We start from the raw sequence: 15,547 nt of genomic DNA on the forward strand, positions 1-15,547 counted from the left end.
AGCCTCCGTCGCTCATCGGTACGTGCAACAGATCGACCTTGTACCGTCGCTTTCGCTGCTCCTTGGACTCCCCATTCCATACAATAATCTCGGTATGGTCATTCCCGAGCTGTTCTGGCGCGACGCGCGAGGGATGGAATTTGAGAATGCCCTCGATTTGAATGCACAGCAGGTGAAGAGGTATCTCAACACGTATCGCGCGAAGCCGGCGGGCGGAGAACTTGACAGCTCGTGGGCGGAGTTGCAGGAGCGCTGGGTAGCTGTGGAGGCTGTAAAGGGAGAAGCGCGTAAGGCCAGGTTGTTCTTGACAGAGGAGTACGTGCGCGCGGCGTTGGAGGCATGCCGTTTGATATGGGCAAGGTTCAACGTGTCGCTGATCGTGCTGGGACTTGTCCTGCTGGCTGCAAGTATAGCTTCGTCTTGGGTACTGTATGTGAAATTTGGGGAGATGCAGGAAGAGTGGGGTGATTGGGCGGGGAAGGTTCGGAGGACCTGCGTAATCTGGACGGCGGTAGGTGCTGTGGTAGGATGCGGCTCCTACTTCCCGCTGCGCGCTGTGATCAAGGGCGTTGATGCCCTCCAGTGCGTCATTTTCTGCGCCCCGTTTGCATCTTCGCTCGCCGTTGTCTTCACCAACAAGCCGTCGAGGCTCAACTTCAGCATCTCGTCTCTTTCTCTTCCCCTCATTCTACACGCGCTCTCTTTCGCCTGGAATTCGCTCACATTCTGGGAAGACCGCGTCGTCACATTCCTGGTGCTGTCGTCCATCGTCCCATCTGTGTTTACCGGATTCACAGCACCCACCGCGCGCCTGCGCTACCGCATTCTCGGGTTCTCCGCGCTCTTTGCAGCGTGTGTCTGGCTGATGGCGATGAGCACTGTCTGCAAGGAGGAACATCAGCCGTACTGCTATGTCACGTTCTTCGCTTCGTCCTCCTTCCCGGAGCCGCCGTTACCCGTCCTCAAACTCTCCCTCGCAGCCTCGATCGGTCTGTCATTTGCCATTCGCGCGTTCCTCATGATATCCAAGAGCGACAAAGGCATTGCACCGATCTTCCTGTCGTTGTTCATGCCCGGAATCCTGCATCTGGGTGCGATGCATTGGATTATGGAGTGGTTGGACAGTGCAGAGGTTCTTGGGCCGGGACATGGTGGGATTTTGCGCGCGGATCGCACGTCACTCGCTCGGAACTTGATGGGCATCATCGTTTCTTTTGTCACAATAACCTGGCGGACCTGGTCACTATGTCTCGGGGTCAGTATAACGGAGACGCCGACGACAGCGGCGAAGAGTGCTATCACGAATGATGAGGCTTCCCAAGAACCGAAGAAGCTGGTCACTATTCTCGGATCTGCCAACACTTTCGGAGCGTCGTATCTCCTCCTCTGGTGCATGATGCTGTGCTTGCTTTCCGTCGCGACGCAGCTGACTGGACAGCTCGTTCTCGGCTTGGCGACGCTCGCCGTTCTCGCGCATGTCGAAGTGGTGGACAGCGTGCGCGACGTCCATGCACTCGAAGCGGCGTTCCCGTCCGAGACGCCATCGCTCGCGCCTGGTACGGCCAGTCGATCCAGCGAACTGTTGCGCTTCTCGCATATCGTGCCGTTAGCGCTGCTGGCACTACATACGTTCTATGCAACGGGTCATCAATCGACGATCTCGTCCATACAGTGGAAAAGCGCGTTTGTGCTGACGTCCACCTTCAGCTATCCATTCTCCCCATTCGTCCTTATTCTGAACACATTCGGGCCCCAGTTCCTGATTGCGTTCGCGACGCCGCTACTCGCGTTATGGAACGTTCTGCCGCTACCGCAGCCGAAAGTAAGCGTGCGGGTGCGCGGGGATGCCATGCGTGCCGGGCTGGGTATGATGCTCTATCACTCTGTGCTGCTGCTCGCGAGCGCGGTGTGCGCAGCGTGGCTTAGGGGGAGTCTCACGGTGTGGAAGGTGTTTGCGCCGAGACTGATGAGCGCGGCGGCTTCGCTGGTGGCAATTGATCTAGCAATTCTACTAGGAGTTGGGCTGGGCGTCAGCAAGGTTGCTGGACGGGTCTCGACAATATTTGGCCCACTAGGCTCAGGCCGAGGATTGGTCTCATATGACCCAAAAACGAATTGGAAAATTCAGCAGTGAAAGCATTTTGGAGAAAAGGCCTACTCCGCATTTTCCTGGCGTCAATTTACTTCAAACTGCCTCTATCGGCTCAAAAGTGATGGCTATTGCAGCCTGGGAAATTCAGGAAAAGTTCTCACGATTCTCATGATAGCACTCGATACTGAATGTGCAGTGAACGGATTCATGTCTGTAGTGATAGTGCTGTTATTTGCTTTGATAATAAAAATGCATCCGGGCTGGGTTTAAATTCCGCGGCGGTTGAGTGAGATCCCATCAGCGGAAGTATCGCACATGATCTATACAAGGAAGTCCGAGTGGCGACTTCCGTTCACGTTGCCATCTGCCATCGCTCCGGAATGTGGCATGATGCGTCCATGCATGGATCAATGTTCTGAGCAGCAGGCTGTCGCGCGCCGACCACGTCCTCCATCCTATTTGTGACGCTCAGATCAGGTATGCCAGCACTCTTGATTACATCTGTCATCACTGTCATCGCACGGCACATCCCTGAAACACTATTACCCTCCGGACTTGAACCGTTTCTCCATCTTTCTCCCAACTACCGTCTCTCATTCAATGCCCACAGCTACAGCTAACACTCAGCTCCAGCTCCCGCATCTCATCTCATATTGTGATGCGTTCGAACTGCGGACGAACCCGCATTGCCGTACTGTTGCAGACAAGGCGAAGAAATGGGTCGTAGATAGCAACACAGGCGGCTTCCTAAGCGAACAGGAGCGGCGGGCATTCTGCGGACTTCAAGCTACGCTCCTGATCTCCCTGTGCTATCCTACCTGCGATGCAGCGCAACTGCTTGCCATCACGCAAATGTTCACGTTGATGATCCATTGTATGGACAGCTCCCAGATCACGGCTCAGAGCGCCGCCACGCAGCGAGCATTCGATGGGTATGTGTGCTCAGTGTTCTCGTAACAATTCATGCTGATCGAAGTTCTTTTTTGCTGCTATAGAATATGGACCTGCCTCCGACGAACAACAAATGCGGACTGGCAAACCCGCTTCCGGCGGCACCTACGCGCATTCCGTACCGCCCTCATGCGCACTGAAGCCGACTCCGACCGGGGCATCATGCCAGACATCGAGTCGTACATCGCACTCCGACAGGACTCCTCCGGCACGAAACTGCTCTTCGATCTGATCGAGTATGCAGAAGGACTGCGGATACCGCCTTCGCAACATGCATCGCCGCTCCTCCAACGTCTGAAAAGTGACGCCTGCAACATCATCTCATGGTCCACGGTGAGCGCATCACCCGTTTGTGTGTCTCGTTGCTGTAGCCTGCTAATTCGTTCGCTCCTGCTGCTTACCACGACAGGACATCGCCGCGTACGCGCGAATACACGTGGCGCGCGACAGGCACAACCTCGTTACCGTCCTCATGGCCGAGCGCCGCCTGCCCGTGCAGACCGCCATGCACGCGGCAGGGGCGCTAGTGAAGGAGACCGTACAGACGTTCCTTGCGAACGAGCACATGTTTCTCAGCCAAGGCCAGCCGGTGGACAAGGACGTGCGGCGGTATATCCAGGGCTTGCGGGATTGCATTGTCGGCGCGGTGCATTGGTTGTATGAGACGGACAGGTTCTTTGGCGATAACGGGGACGAGGTGAGGGACCTGGGGTGGGTGTTCGTGGCGGCGAGCTAGTAAGGAGCCAGTGAGCGGTAACGATGGCGGTCTCGGACTCACATATTTATAGACACTGATATAGCTCAGGTTGGAATTTCTAGCGAGCGGACAATCGTTTGGCCTTCAGACAGATATAATTTCAGAAATGGACTGTTCACGATGTCAGTACGAGTCTCCGTTTTCTGGTCTATCAGCTCATATTTCGCCGAAATGTACCCACACTCTCAGAGTCAATTCAGATGGAGAAAATCGTGTTTTTTTTCCAGCTGATGATTCCAATGAAGTAGTGTTCCGTCCACAGCGTTATAATGGTATATATAATACGAAGATGTTATCGATTACAAAGTGGTGTTACATCCAGAGTGAGTGAGTATGAACGATATAAATATTTCTTGCTCAGATGGAGGCAAAAAAGTAGCATATATCCCAAAGTAACGAATCATCTGCACGAAACTCACGACGCAACACTGCTATCCATCTGTAAATTCATGGCCAAGTCTGACGTGCTGAGCCAGCTACCATTCGTAGCAGGAACCATGGCCCCGCGTGGAGGAAGGACAGATGGCGTCGGGTTAGCATACTCCTCCCCGCAGTTCTTGATGATGAAGTCGTGGAGCATCTTCCCGTAGCGGTCTGGAAGGATGTATCTTAGCGACTGCACAATCAGAAGATATGGTCCCACACGTACATGCAATGGGAAGTCGTTCACCAGCCTGATACAAGACCATTCTGCACGCCAAAGTTGATAAAGTTTGTACAGTATCACACAGTGGGCCACGCTCACCGTATAAAATCGATTTCAACAAGCAGGTTGACGGACAGATCCGAGGTGTTCGAGTTGATAGCCGCTCGCAGAAAGCGTACCAGCACCCGGCCCGCCATGAACCACGAGACCTAATGTGGACCTGTTCAGCGCCACTTTCGTATACGAAAGGATTGAAAAGAAGCGTACAGCAGCGAACTGCCCTAGAAGTGACAGATCGTAACTGGTAGCACAGACATCGTACACGAGGTTGAGGATCCCTCGCGCAGCGTTCAGAATCTTCAGTGATGACTGGCACGCCTCAGAACCGACCGCGGCATGGGTTTCGTGGAGGAGAATGTGCGCCCTGAGAGATCATAAATACGTTGTCAGCCAAAGATAGCAATACGAAATGACGGACTTGGCACGTACAGCAAGGGAGCAGTGAACGCCGCGAACAGATGCGGGTTGACGAGATTGTTCTGCACGGGATGGCGCAGGTTCGTCGGAAACGAATTCTGGAAATCCGTGACGAGGCCGTTAAGCTCGAAAAACGCGGGCGTGTTCCTGATGTCCTTTGGCTGCATGCAATCCGTCTCTCCGATCGTCGTGTGAACAGTGACGCTAGGGTCTCCGGCGTAGTATCGTGCGCGAAAACGGATATTGAAGTTCTTCACTCGCGAGAGCAGCATATGCGCCTTGATATAGAGGACAAACGCATCGGTCTGTTCTGGCGGGTGGTTGAGCAAGACATCGCGGTCGTGCGACCATTGGCGCTCTTTAGGCGATATTGCGATCTACAGAAGCATCAGACGATCATTCATAGAGGTTCGAAACCGGACTTACTCCTTGCTCGAAGTCTTCTCCGCGAATGGGAAGCATTTGAGAGACGTCCAGGTCGTCTAGCATGAGCGCCCATCCGTGCCCGCAGCTCATCGCCCGTTCTTGTGCGTATGCTGCACCAAACGTTAGCCCAGGCACGAGGGACATACGCGAGGATGACGGACATATCCAGAAGGTGTTCCGCCTCGTCTCGTCTTCCACCACGGTCTTGGATGGCGGTATTATACTTGGTGGGCGTAGGTTGTCCGCTATCGTATAGACCGGCGAACAAACGTTCAATCCAATCGGCGTGCCAGAGCGCAAGGCTCGGCACATCGACATGTAAGCCTGGTACAATAGTCAAGCTACAGGGTCGGTATGTCTGAGACATTCCGTACCTCTGCCCATCTGAAGTATTGATAATCATTAGTCGTGAGCAAGGGAGAAAAATAGGGCTGCTCAGCTTACTTTGCGGATGCCCAGTACCATGAGCTCAACAATACTTCGGCTAGGGTATTTTCTGTCAGTTGATTAAAAAAGCAATTCAGGGCAGCTCGATAGCACCTTGCACTACCTGGAACAGCTCTTCACCCAGCTCATATGAGGAGTCGATCGCATGCCGCGCATATCGCGCCTGTATTTCGGCGAACGAGTCAGGCCTTTGTTCGCTCACTTTGTGCTTGCCATCAAACGGGTCATCTAGCGTTGTACATGAACTTGTTGAACTTACGGAAGAACTGCACAAGACATACCTATAGGAAAGGGTGACGAGGTGGGATGCGGTGCGGGTGCGACGGCGGCTGTGTAGAAGCTGCCCAATGCACACATCGAGTGGAGCAATGCCGTCAATGGGAACTTGGGGTGAGTCGGTGGCAAAGACAAAGAAGCCATGAACGTTGGTCGGTGGAATAATCGGTTGGCGTCAGGGTTGAACGAGAAATATGCGTCAACTCTACATGGAAATTAGATAGGCAGCCGAGGTCTCGAGTGAACGGCTTACAGGTGACGCAACAGATCAGAACTGGGCAGATTTCGCGGCCACGCCAATGAAATGACCTCCAAGACAGAATTGGAAGGGAGCACGCAAGTTGATGCATGATTGGTCTGAGAAAACCCATGTGTACGGGATGCTGGTTCGGTGGCGGAGACGGAGTCACTATCGACCAGCATAGCAGCATCCGCGAGACTGTCCAACGAATTATTAGATCGAGCAGACAAGAATCCCAAAGTGAGGGCAGGATCGGCTACAGACAGGGCAGGATCGATGTTCGCGTAGCTATTCATCGACGCAGGGGAGCCACCGCCAAGCTGAACCGAAGACGCGCTCGAGCCAGCCCGGCTAATGGGAGAGTTACTTGACATTGTCAATTCCGGTGTGCGGACCGGCTTGTCTCTCTCCGCGAGGAGCGCTTCGAGCTCGTCTGAAGTCGCAAGGCCGGCGTTAGGACGACGCGATCGGGAATCACTCAGCTGATAGTCACTTATTCTGCTCTCCAGACGCTCGAAGCGGCCCTTCGGCGGCTCTCGTTGCTCGAGGACGGGAAGATCGGGGACTACGAAATACTGGTCAGCAGAAGCGCAGAGTCGCGCCGATGACGCCCACCCATGTCGTACGTGCACTCCGGCGCAGGAGGCATCTTCGCTCCTGGTGGAGCGTGCGCAACAGCGTATGCGTGCGAGCGAATGCATGTCGAACATGGCCTCTTTGCGTCACTATACAACGTAGGAAACTCCGGTTAGCCCACCATCCTCCGTACGACTCGGCCTTCGGGCGATGGCTGAATTGACCGACCATTTCTATATTCGCATATTCGAGATCAGTCAAGTATAGCACAAAGACTGTGAGTCTCACCAGCTTGCGTTTGCGACACTGGTGGCAGGCCTGGTGGCATTGTCAGCAATCTATGGCTTTGACCTGACCGTGTGACCCGCGCGCTTCGGTGGCACCAGGACTCACTTGGTTTCTCCTGAGAACATGCGCATTCTGTGGCGACACGGTGCCATGCACGTGTGCGAAGGTGGAAGAAGCAGCCTTCGGCATTGTCGAAAGCGAATGTGCGTGGGCGGTCGGGGATGCTCAGCAAGGGAGAGGTCGAAGGAGGCACAGCCGCTTTGAATAGAATTCAACCCCGAGGCATGGCCGGAACATACCCGAAGGGGATCCAGCGCCATCAGTCACGGAAGTAACGAACGTCACGCGCCCGCGAAGAAATGAAGCCCACAAAATACAGCAAAAATCCTCATTTTTGCTACTGCGAGCGGAGGACGAAGTGATTAGGCAGATTGGCGTATTTCATCCATCCATGATGCAGTCTGTTGATACCCGGCGAGTGCCTAATTTACACTGGGGGCATTTAGCGCGTTCGGCCTGATCGGGCGCAAAAGAACAAAAGAATCATGTCAATCAGACAAGTTATTGTAAGCATGGCTTGCGGCTTACAGGACTAGGTTGTCGCAGCTCCTGGACGGCACTAGAACGTTATCAATTAGAGCGACTTGAATATGCGTTGTCTAAACTCATTGTAGTAATCTTGCAGAATTTTCTCTCGCTCTAAATAGCGACCAAATCGTCAGATAGGCAGTGGACGCAAGGATAGTTCAGATGATGTTTATCAGCGAGCGATATACGTAAGCATCAAAGTGGATAATCACATTAAACCGCCATACCGCGAACCCATAGGGCATTTGACCTGCAAGTCGCAGATATGCGGAATCTTCTGCAAGTGCAAGCAAACTCGGTGCAACTTAAAACAACACTTGACGGGGAGCGTTTTGCACAAGACCTAAATATCGACCCATAGCATTGAGAATGGGAGCATGAGGAGGATAACCTCGTTCTGAGTGTCGGGAACTGACGGTGAACAAGCCTGTTACACGAGCAGACACGGTTGCAGGGATGAATATATGCATCTGCGTGAGAGGTTGAGTTGTTCGGTCATGTAGTCGCGATTAGCTTCCGATTTTGATTGCTCACCGTATGTTGTTCGTCGAACTTGGGCGGTCGAATTCGTCGTAAAAGACAACCATTTGACGGCCATGGCTCGGTCCATGCAGAGCCACTGCAGTGTGACAGACGCGTCAGTCACGCATCTCACGACGCGTCAGTCACAACACGCCACAGCCGCCACCGTGACCCCACGCTTGTCCTTCATCCGCCACCACGTATCCATCCCCTGGCCGTCATTCCTCAGTTCACGACTGTCGCCTTTCCTGGACATTATGCCGCGCAGCAAACAAGTGTCCTCTACCGTGACCGCAGAGTCTCAGCAAGATGCTGTCTCAGAAGGAATCGAAAACTACGAGCTTCCAAGAAGTCTTGTGACGAAGCTTGCGCGTTCCGGAGTATGTGCAGGTAGCGTTTAGGTGTGATGGTCATAATGATCGACGGTGCTGTAGATGTCGGAAAACATGAAGATGCAGAAAGAAGTCGTGTTGTCACTCCAGAAGTCATCAACCGTGTTCATCAATTACCTAGGTATCGCCCTTAGCTATCGCCCACCACGATCTGTACACTGACGTTGAGCATAGCTGCGACAGCGCATGAAGTAGCAAGCTCGAAACAGCACAAGAGCATATCAGCATCGGACGTTCTGAAGGCACTTGAGCTCCTCGAGATGGGTGATATGGTGCCGATGCTCCAGAAAGAACTACAAGGTGTGCTTCTTGCATTTCTCCGTTGCATGGCAGGAAGTGACACGGACTTCAGTGTACCGCGAGTGCCAAAAGTCAGACAAGGGTCGCAAGAGCACAAGCAGTGCTAAAGGTCGGGGCCGGGAGCAAGGCGAGTCCGCGTCCGCGTCTGCGTCGACATCAATATCGCTGAAGGTCAAGTTGAAAGGCAAGGAGAAAGAGAAGGGCCCGACGATTACCATCAGCCGATCTCAGATTAGAGGCCCCTCCGTAGCGGCGGCGGCGCAGCCTGAGGCCGAGGTCGAGCCCGGGCTTGGAAGACAAGGTGAAGGCACAGAGCAGGTCGATGAAGATGAGGAGATGGCGGAAGCTGACGATGTCGAGGAAGAGGATGACGACCTGGAACCGGGAGAGGAAGATGAGCCGGAAGATACGATGGCTGTGGAGGAGACGCGGAAAGGGAAAGGCACAAATCGTTCTGACGATGACTGATGTGCGTGTGCTGCTTTTGTGCCCGCTACTGAGGTCAACCGGGTATAGCTCATCCAGGTTTATAGGCCTCGCTAGTTTGCTGAGGGGCTCCTGCTTTCTACGTTATAGGTCAGTGCTATTGCGGAGCATGCATACAAGGTCCGGGATAGACCGTTAGCTCATCTATCGTCCTCCTGGAAGCGTCCACATTTGTCTAGGTCCGTTATGCATGCTCATCTTTCTCAAAGCGCATATGCAAGTTTTGATCAGTCTCAACCCTGATTTTCCGACGTACAAACAATTTGATCTTGCTCCTCCCTCATTCGGTCTTGCGATTGCGGGATGGCAGTATGGTAAGTCCACACCTATTTAACAAGAGGCAATCTCTGATACCCCAGGCTGCAAGCTCAAGTCTTCTATGCTGATGAACAACGGGATGCTCGTGGACTCGAGTAACGTGATCCGTCCGATTCCGGGCAGTACTTGCTCAATGGCTCCCCTGCCACACTGTTCCTCAGAGTGCAGACTTTCTCCATGACAGACGCGGACGGCAATGGTTCGATAGAGCACTTCTCATTCGTCGCGCAATGTTCATCTGCCAATATCGCCTGGGAATTGCTCTTCTTCGGCAAAAGACCTTGGCGAGCCATACGGTCTTTTCAAGCGCGCGAGCTGTGAGCGTTCTCAATGCTTCTCCTTTTGCTCGCGTCCTCATTCCCGCGCCGTACGGCACATGACATTTTGACTGACTGACATCTCACGGATGTATGTGACGTTGGTGGCAGGCAGCATCTTGGACCAATGGTATCCAACCCGCGGCTCGACCTATATGGTCATAAGACTTAGTTCGCGAGCCTTTCACTCGCCTGTCTCGATCCCGAGGTCGTCGGGACATCGTCACCATCGCTCTGGCTTTTGCCGATCATTCGGAAGCGACAGGAGCTGCCGCAATCGCCCTGCGGCAAGCGTTGCAGCCATTCCGTTCGATAGGGCATTATGACCTGAAGTGAGTACAGCGATGATTACAGCACTGTTGAGTATAAAAGGAGAATAAGCGCTGTTGCAGAAACGAGCCAATCTATTGTCATGAGCGGAAAGTTCGAGGCAGCGGCAAATTTAAGCTACCCGCGGTATGGAGTTTGGAAGGGACCCGCGTAGCTTCGACAGCTCGGTCCCAGTCAATCTCCATCCCTTCTGGCGCTCGCGAAGCTGTGCGCTGAGCCAACGGCTGCACGCGTTGGAGGGCTCGTGTTTGGCGACAATAACCGCGAGCAGATTCCTCTCCCAGCAACATCTCCGCATGGCTGCTCGTGAGTAGCAGCACGTCCTTTACTGCACACTTGATCGGTCATATGTGCTTAGAGACTACACAGATGCTGGAGTTGATTATCAGATAACTTCAAAGTTCTCATAGGAGTGTGGAATGGCTCGCACACTCCTATGGGAGCCTCAGGGTAGCGCTATTCCCTCAAGGGATATGGATCAGCACTTGCCAGCGCTCGGTTGCCCTCAGCGGGTCTTGACTGATCCTATACCGTGCGATCTCGGGGGACCTTGCACCACATGAAAAAGCGGTCCTTAAGTAAGGTCATCGTCGATCTATTTCCGACGAACGTCTGTAGCAAGCGCGAACATGCACGCATCGTGAGTTCGGAGCTATCAGATTTGCCCCTGATTGGTTGGTAGTGTGAGATCGCATCAGGCCCGCGTATACATGTTTGTGGACGAGACAACCTTCGGCTAACCAGCTAGTCCTTCCACGGCTGTCAATGTTCCCGAACGAGGAGAATCATGCGCGGTGTTGGAAATGGTGGAAGCTTGCGGCATTCCATGACATCTCCATGCAATGGAGTAAATCCCAGGCATGGGAGAGGGGCAGCTACTTCAACATGTTATGAACGCGGCCATGTTGAGCGCACGCTCTTCCAGACTCCTCCCCACTTTCCAAGACCAATACAGTGAGCGTTCTGTGCTCTCCCTGGTACCACACAGCTGACGATGTTTCATCGAAGTACCGCCGTTCAACCGGCTTGGTACTAGAGACGCTAGTGCCACATTAAGAGTACTGGCTTCAACGCGAGTCCTTGTACTTAGCTTCGCTTTCGCATGACTATTGCACGCTAACGTCGACCCTTGACTGTCTCCTCTCTATCTCCAGGAGAACATATTCCTTGTACATAGGGGCTGTGTCTGCGACTCTGAAAATCTGAGTGGCCTCAGTGTATTCGGTATGCTCCCATCGAAAGCTCCTCGATATGGTATATTCTGAAGCAATGCAGATCATCTTCACGTTCAATATATAATGATTATTCATCATCATCGAGTTAATGCGGTCGCTCCGTCGCCACCGCTCGCGTCCATTGGGTCCTCAAGCGATGGCGAACCCGGTCCCTTCCTTCCAGCTTCAAGCGTACTGCACCATACACCACCAACGCTCCCGTACTCTATCGCTGACTCGCATCTCTATCGTTCTGCACGTTTAGCGTGGAATTCCCGCAGGCCGATAAACTGTATACCCATCGAGCTGCTGATACATACATTCGCCCATCACAGGGACACTGTTGGTCCTTTGTCGTGGGTATTGGTGTCTCACGTCTGCCACCATTGGCGAGAGGTGGCCATATCCACACCCCTTCTCTGGACTTCCGTGCCTGTGGACAAGGGGCCGCGCGTCTCCGATATCTGGTTGCAGCGTTCCCATGACTCTCCGATGGATATCGTCTATCGAGGCAGAATCAAGAATGTGCAGATTTTTGCCGACACTATCCGTCCCCATATACATCGACTTCGTACCTTGCATCTCGGAACCTTATCGCAACCATTTGCGCATGCAATGATGTCGATGTTGCCGGAATCTACTTCTGTACTCGAGCATCTGCGCTTGCATGTGCTGCCGTACGTTACCACAGCAGGGTCTACTCTGGATTTCAGCATTGATCAGTTTCCCGGATTGCGCACCCTCTCACTCAGAGAGGTATCCTTGCGTAGCAGCCTCCAGATGGTGTACGGATTGACCGAGGTGGATTTGTCCGAAACTCTTGCTGGTCGTCCGGACTCGATGGAAGCCCTCCTCGACATCTTGCGTCGATGCTCTCACCTTGTTTCTCTTACGATCAGTGAACGTCGTAGTATCACTGGGAAGACCACGGATGCCAGACTGGGACCGGGCACCATAGTCCTACCAAAGCTGCAACGTCTCACGTTGCTCGCACATTCGTTCCTCATTCGTACGCTGTTGGGATCCATTACCGCACCAGCCGGTTCCAGCTTGAATATCAAATGCATTGCGGGCAATGTCTCGAGTCCACCCATTTCCTCCATCGTTCCAAATGACAGCGCTCGCTTACCGATGTTGGACAACGTTCGTACTCTGTTCCTATTCATCGACTCGAATATCTTCAAAATGCAGGCATGGAATGCCGCGATGCCCTCATCTAACATACAACTTTCGATGGAGATCGAGTGCGATCCTCCGGTCGATATGTCGTACCTATTTCCTGCCGCGCTCTGCGACCTCACGCAAATGTTCGCGTCGTCCCCCGTGACGGGGATGCATATTTACGGAGACAGGCGCTTCATGTCGGAACGGTCATGGCGGGAATCTCTCCTGTCGCTACCCTCATTGGAGAGTCTCGAGGTGGGGTCACGCGGCGAGGTTGCATCACTCTTCGAAGCTCTGCGAAACTTTAACCCGCAAACAACAAAGAGCATCTCCCCGAAGTTGAGAAAGCTTTCGATAACTGGCGTCGATTTGGACGAAGGAACCATAGCTTCCATCATTGCTACTCTTGAAGACCGTGAATCGAAGAGAAGGCTGGATATATTGGCTCTCAGAGGTCGCAATGGGAGTAGACAGTTGGACAGCTACACTGCGCATCTACTCTCCACAAAAGTAAGGAAGTTCTTGTACCGATGAGGCTCGCGTCGCCTAGGCGCATTCGACGAGGCCGGGGATGCGCTACAGTTATAGAGATTCTGTCCGATACACTGTCCGATCGGTATCTGCTTTATATCCCAAAATGTTCAAGTCGTCCATGACTTGTTTAGTCCTCGAAAGCCCTGGCTAATGCTGCTTGGTTGCTTGCTGGAATTCTGACTGTTCTCTCATTTCAGTGGTGATTAGAGTGTGGTAACTTGATAATCTGGATACTAGTAAATAATGGAGTGGTATGAGTTATTGAACGCGACGGAAAGTATGATGTCCAACGCCAGAATGTCCAGAGTTCGTGTAGAAAGCCGTCGTAGCGAATCACTTATTGAGCACTGCAACTCAGTATTCATCGCTAGGTTCGGAAGGTGAGACAGGAGAATTGATCACTGCTGGCAAGCCGGCCTCCTTCCATGCGGCATAACCTCCGATGATATCAGTCGCATTAAGCATTCCTATATCGTGTAATGACGCTGCAGCAAGAGAAGAGGTATCGCTGTCCTGGCAGAACAGGATGACACGCAAGTCGTAACGGTTCGCCACAGGCAGCCTTCTTGCAGATCGGGGATCGAATCGCCATTCGAGCATGTTGCGTTCGACCGTAAGGGCTCCATTGATCGTGCCTTCAGTCCTGCGTTGTGCCTCCGGACGGATATCCACAAGTACGATCGGCCACGGGCTGGCAGGATCATGCAACTCGTTGTAGGCAGTCTTTGGTGTGATTCGTTCTAGACGTGCACGGGCATCGGACAATAGTTGGGCCGCACTCCTTGAGCCGGGAGGCGGAACAAGCGGGTCTATGAGACTACGTGCTGATTTTCGGACAATATCCCATAGTGCGGCTTCATCAAATGACGATGCTCCAATATTCCGCGCCGAGCCTATCCATAGTCCCTTTCCAGTGACAGGAGCACTAGCGATCCTCCCGACGAACTTGGCATGAAACAACATTCCTGCCCGCTGCACGAAATCGTCCGAAGAGCCGCAAAACAACACCGGGCCGGGAATGTCTGGAGTGGTTCGAGGAGCAGCGACGGCGAAAAGGAAAGTACGAGTGAGCAAGGCATGTTTGAGGGATGAGGCGATGAGCAGGAGAAAGTGCTCATTGGCGGTATAGGAGAGTGTCAGAATGACTCCGATGCGACTCCCGTCGACTGTCTCGGCTTGGCGGATTGCACGCAGAGCCATACTCTGTGCGGTTTCCTCACGAACGTCATTTAATGTGCGACGGGGGTGCATCTCTGCCCGGTCTGATTCTTCTTCTATCGCGAACGGAAGCACGCGAGAGCGTCTCTGGCCATAGCTAAGACTTGATGCTCTTGATGATGAACTTCCGGGTCGAGCAGATAGCATGATAATCTGTGAATCGAGCTGATGCGGTCTTGAGATGGGGTTCTAACTTCGATGTCACGAGCTGCACAATGACGACCAGATATGCCTCACCTTGACGGTATTCTGAAATAGACTGCAGGAACTTACGAATAAAATGTGATCTGCAAGTATGTGCTCGATATACACTACAGCATCAATCCGACAGAGCTTCTTCCTTGCCACAGCTGTTGAAATATCTACAAACTTCCGTGAACTATGACAGAAGGACTGAGATTGATTGACGGAGAATCAATGGCACGACAAGTACGAGTGTGGAGACCTATCAACGTTGCAAAAGATGGCGAAGAGTAAGCAGGAGCAGGCCGTAGTGATCGACACGCACAATCACGAAGTCCATTTTAGACATTGCACAGCCACAGCATGTGGCCCCCACGCGGAAATGAATTTCTCGGCATAGCAGGTGATCTCAATCAACGGCCAAACCCTCGGCCAAATCGCGAAGAGCCGCGAAGGGACAGCTTGACTCATAATAGTGACCGTAATGGAAGCCGCCGGTGACCCTACCAGTGGACCACCCCGAGTTCGAGTGGAGTGTGTCCAGGCCTGTCGTCTTCCTTGCACAAGGAGAGTACGTATGCGTGTGTGACGGAATGAATATTTCAGCATGCAAACACGAGAAAAAAATTTGATTGTGTATTGTTTCATTTTCGAAACAGGCTGAAGCAAAAGCTTGCAACGAGGTGACCCTAAGCTGAAAATATTAATGACACATTCATCCAGCGCAAGTACCACAGCATCAAGCCATTGTCATAAATTCAAGGGTTTGAAGTCACGATCCGTCGCGGCAAGCGATGCAAGTAA

At 52.9% G+C, this 15,547-nt stretch overlaps 6 protein-coding genes across 6 annotated transcripts in view; 4 read left to right on the forward strand and 2 right to left on the reverse strand.

The window, feature by feature from the left end:
- LAESUDRAFT_717145 (uncharacterized protein) overlaps positions 1 to 2,134 on the forward strand; it is a gene marked incomplete at both ends in the record, with an annotated part of 3,274 nt that extends 1,140 nt beyond the window's left edge. The window contains one exon of the mRNA XM_040907302.1: positions 32 to 2,134. Within this exon, the coding sequence (XP_040759703.1) occupies positions 32 to 2,134 (2,103 nt within the window). The remainder of the gene's footprint in view (positions 1 to 31) is intronic.
- Positions 2,135 to 2,568: 434 nt separating this feature from the next.
- Positions 2,569 to 3,955, forward strand: LAESUDRAFT_706770 (terpenoid synthase). Its single transcript, XM_040906636.1, has 3 exons — positions 2,569 to 3,024; positions 3,088 to 3,376; positions 3,453 to 3,955. The coding sequence occupies exons 1-3, from the start codon at positions 2,693 to 2,695 to the stop codon at positions 3,777 to 3,779; spliced, it is 948 nt and encodes a 315-aa protein (XP_040759704.1). The 5' UTR covers positions 2,569 to 2,692; the 3' UTR covers positions 3,780 to 3,955.
- Positions 3,956 to 4,173: 218 nt separating this feature from the next.
- On the reverse strand, positions 4,174 to 7,568 carry LAESUDRAFT_443524 (uncharacterized protein). Its single transcript, XM_040902477.1, has 17 exons — positions 7,283 to 7,568; positions 7,178 to 7,207; positions 7,118 to 7,122; positions 6,929 to 7,038; positions 6,807 to 6,878; positions 6,326 to 6,746; positions 6,078 to 6,277; positions 5,890 to 6,024; positions 5,794 to 5,833; positions 5,724 to 5,733; positions 5,511 to 5,673; positions 5,350 to 5,459; positions 4,936 to 5,300; positions 4,714 to 4,870; positions 4,546 to 4,655; positions 4,450 to 4,490; positions 4,174 to 4,394 (listed from the first exon to the last, which is right to left on the reverse strand). Exons 1-17 carry the CDS (start codon positions 7,364 to 7,366, stop codon positions 4,216 to 4,218), a joined length of 2,232 nt encoding a protein of 743 aa, XP_040759705.1. The 5' UTR covers positions 7,367 to 7,568; the 3' UTR covers positions 4,174 to 4,215.
- Positions 7,569 to 8,471: 903 nt separating this feature from the next.
- LAESUDRAFT_745213 (histone-fold-containing protein) lies at positions 8,472 to 9,447 on the forward strand (the record flags this gene model as incomplete). Its single annotated transcript, XM_040911359.1, has 4 exons — positions 8,472 to 8,667; positions 8,722 to 8,800; positions 8,854 to 8,979; positions 9,032 to 9,447. The coding sequence occupies exons 1-4, from the start codon at positions 8,545 to 8,547 to the stop codon at positions 9,445 to 9,447; spliced, it is 744 nt and encodes a 247-aa protein (XP_040759706.1). The 5' UTR covers positions 8,472 to 8,544.
- A 1,588-nt stretch (positions 9,448 to 11,035) lies between these two features.
- Positions 11,036 to 13,519, forward strand: LAESUDRAFT_443862 (uncharacterized protein). The gene is made up of 4 exons (XM_040902479.1): positions 11,036 to 11,384; positions 11,439 to 11,512; positions 11,585 to 11,654; positions 11,706 to 13,519. Exons 1-4 carry the CDS (start codon positions 11,291 to 11,293, stop codon positions 13,340 to 13,342), a joined length of 1,875 nt encoding a protein of 624 aa, XP_040759707.1. The 5' UTR covers positions 11,036 to 11,290; the 3' UTR covers positions 13,343 to 13,519.
- On the reverse strand, positions 13,520 to 15,076 carry LAESUDRAFT_443856 (uncharacterized protein). Its single transcript, XM_040902478.1, has 2 exons — positions 14,798 to 15,076; positions 13,520 to 14,735 (listed from the first exon to the last, which is right to left on the reverse strand). Exon 2 carries the CDS (start codon positions 14,705 to 14,707, stop codon positions 13,697 to 13,699), a length of 1,011 nt encoding a protein of 336 aa, XP_040759708.1. The 5' UTR covers positions 14,708 to 14,735; positions 14,798 to 15,076; the 3' UTR covers positions 13,520 to 13,696.
- Positions 15,077 to 15,547: the final 471 nt, after the last annotated feature.

This window comes from Laetiporus sulphureus (assembly GCF_001632365.1).
Source record: "Laetiporus sulphureus 93-53 unplaced genomic scaffold LAESUscaffold_53, whole genome shotgun sequence".
NCBI lineage: Eukaryota > Fungi > Basidiomycota > Agaricomycetes > Polyporales > Laetiporaceae > Laetiporus > Laetiporus sulphureus.

Excerpts from the sequence above, each read along its gene's own strand:
- LAESUDRAFT_443856 (XM_040902478.1), bottom strand. The coding sequence starts at position 14,707 with ATGCTATCTGCTCGACCCGGAAGTTCATCATCAAGAGCATCAAGTCTT.
- LAESUDRAFT_443862 (XM_040902479.1), top strand. The coding sequence starts at position 11,291 with ATGGGAGAGGGGCAGCTACTTCAACATGTTATGAACGCGGCCATGTTG. Across the intron at positions 11,513-11,584 it reads TGGCTTCAACGCGAGTCCTT|GAGAACATATTCCTTGTACA; the intron begins GTACTTAGCTTC and ends CTCTATCTCCAG. Across the intron at positions 11,655-11,705 it reads GAGTGGCCTCAGTGTATTCG|ATCATCTTCACGTTCAATAT; the intron begins GTATGCTCCCAT and ends GAAGCAATGCAG.
- LAESUDRAFT_443524 (XM_040902477.1), bottom strand. The coding sequence starts at position 7,366 with ATGCCGAAGGCTGCTTCTTCCACCTTCGCACACGTGCATGGCACCGTG. Across the intron at positions 6,025-6,077 it reads CTCGTCACCCTTTCCTATAG|ATGACCCGTTTGATGGCAAG; the intron begins GTATGTCTTGTG and ends GTACAACGCTAG. Across the intron at positions 4,491-4,545 it reads GTTGAAATCGATTTTATACG|AATGGTCTTGTATCAGGCTG; the intron begins GTGAGCGTGGCC and ends TTTGGCGTGCAG.
- LAESUDRAFT_706770 (XM_040906636.1), top strand. The coding sequence starts at position 2,693 with ATGCCCACAGCTACAGCTAACACTCAGCTCCAGCTCCCGCATCTCATC. Across the intron at positions 3,025-3,087 it reads ACGCAGCGAGCATTCGATGG|AATATGGACCTGCCTCCGAC; the intron begins GTATGTGTGCTC and ends TTGCTGCTATAG. Across the intron at positions 3,377-3,452 it reads ACATCATCTCATGGTCCACG|GACATCGCCGCGTACGCGCG; the intron begins GTGAGCGCATCA and ends TTACCACGACAG.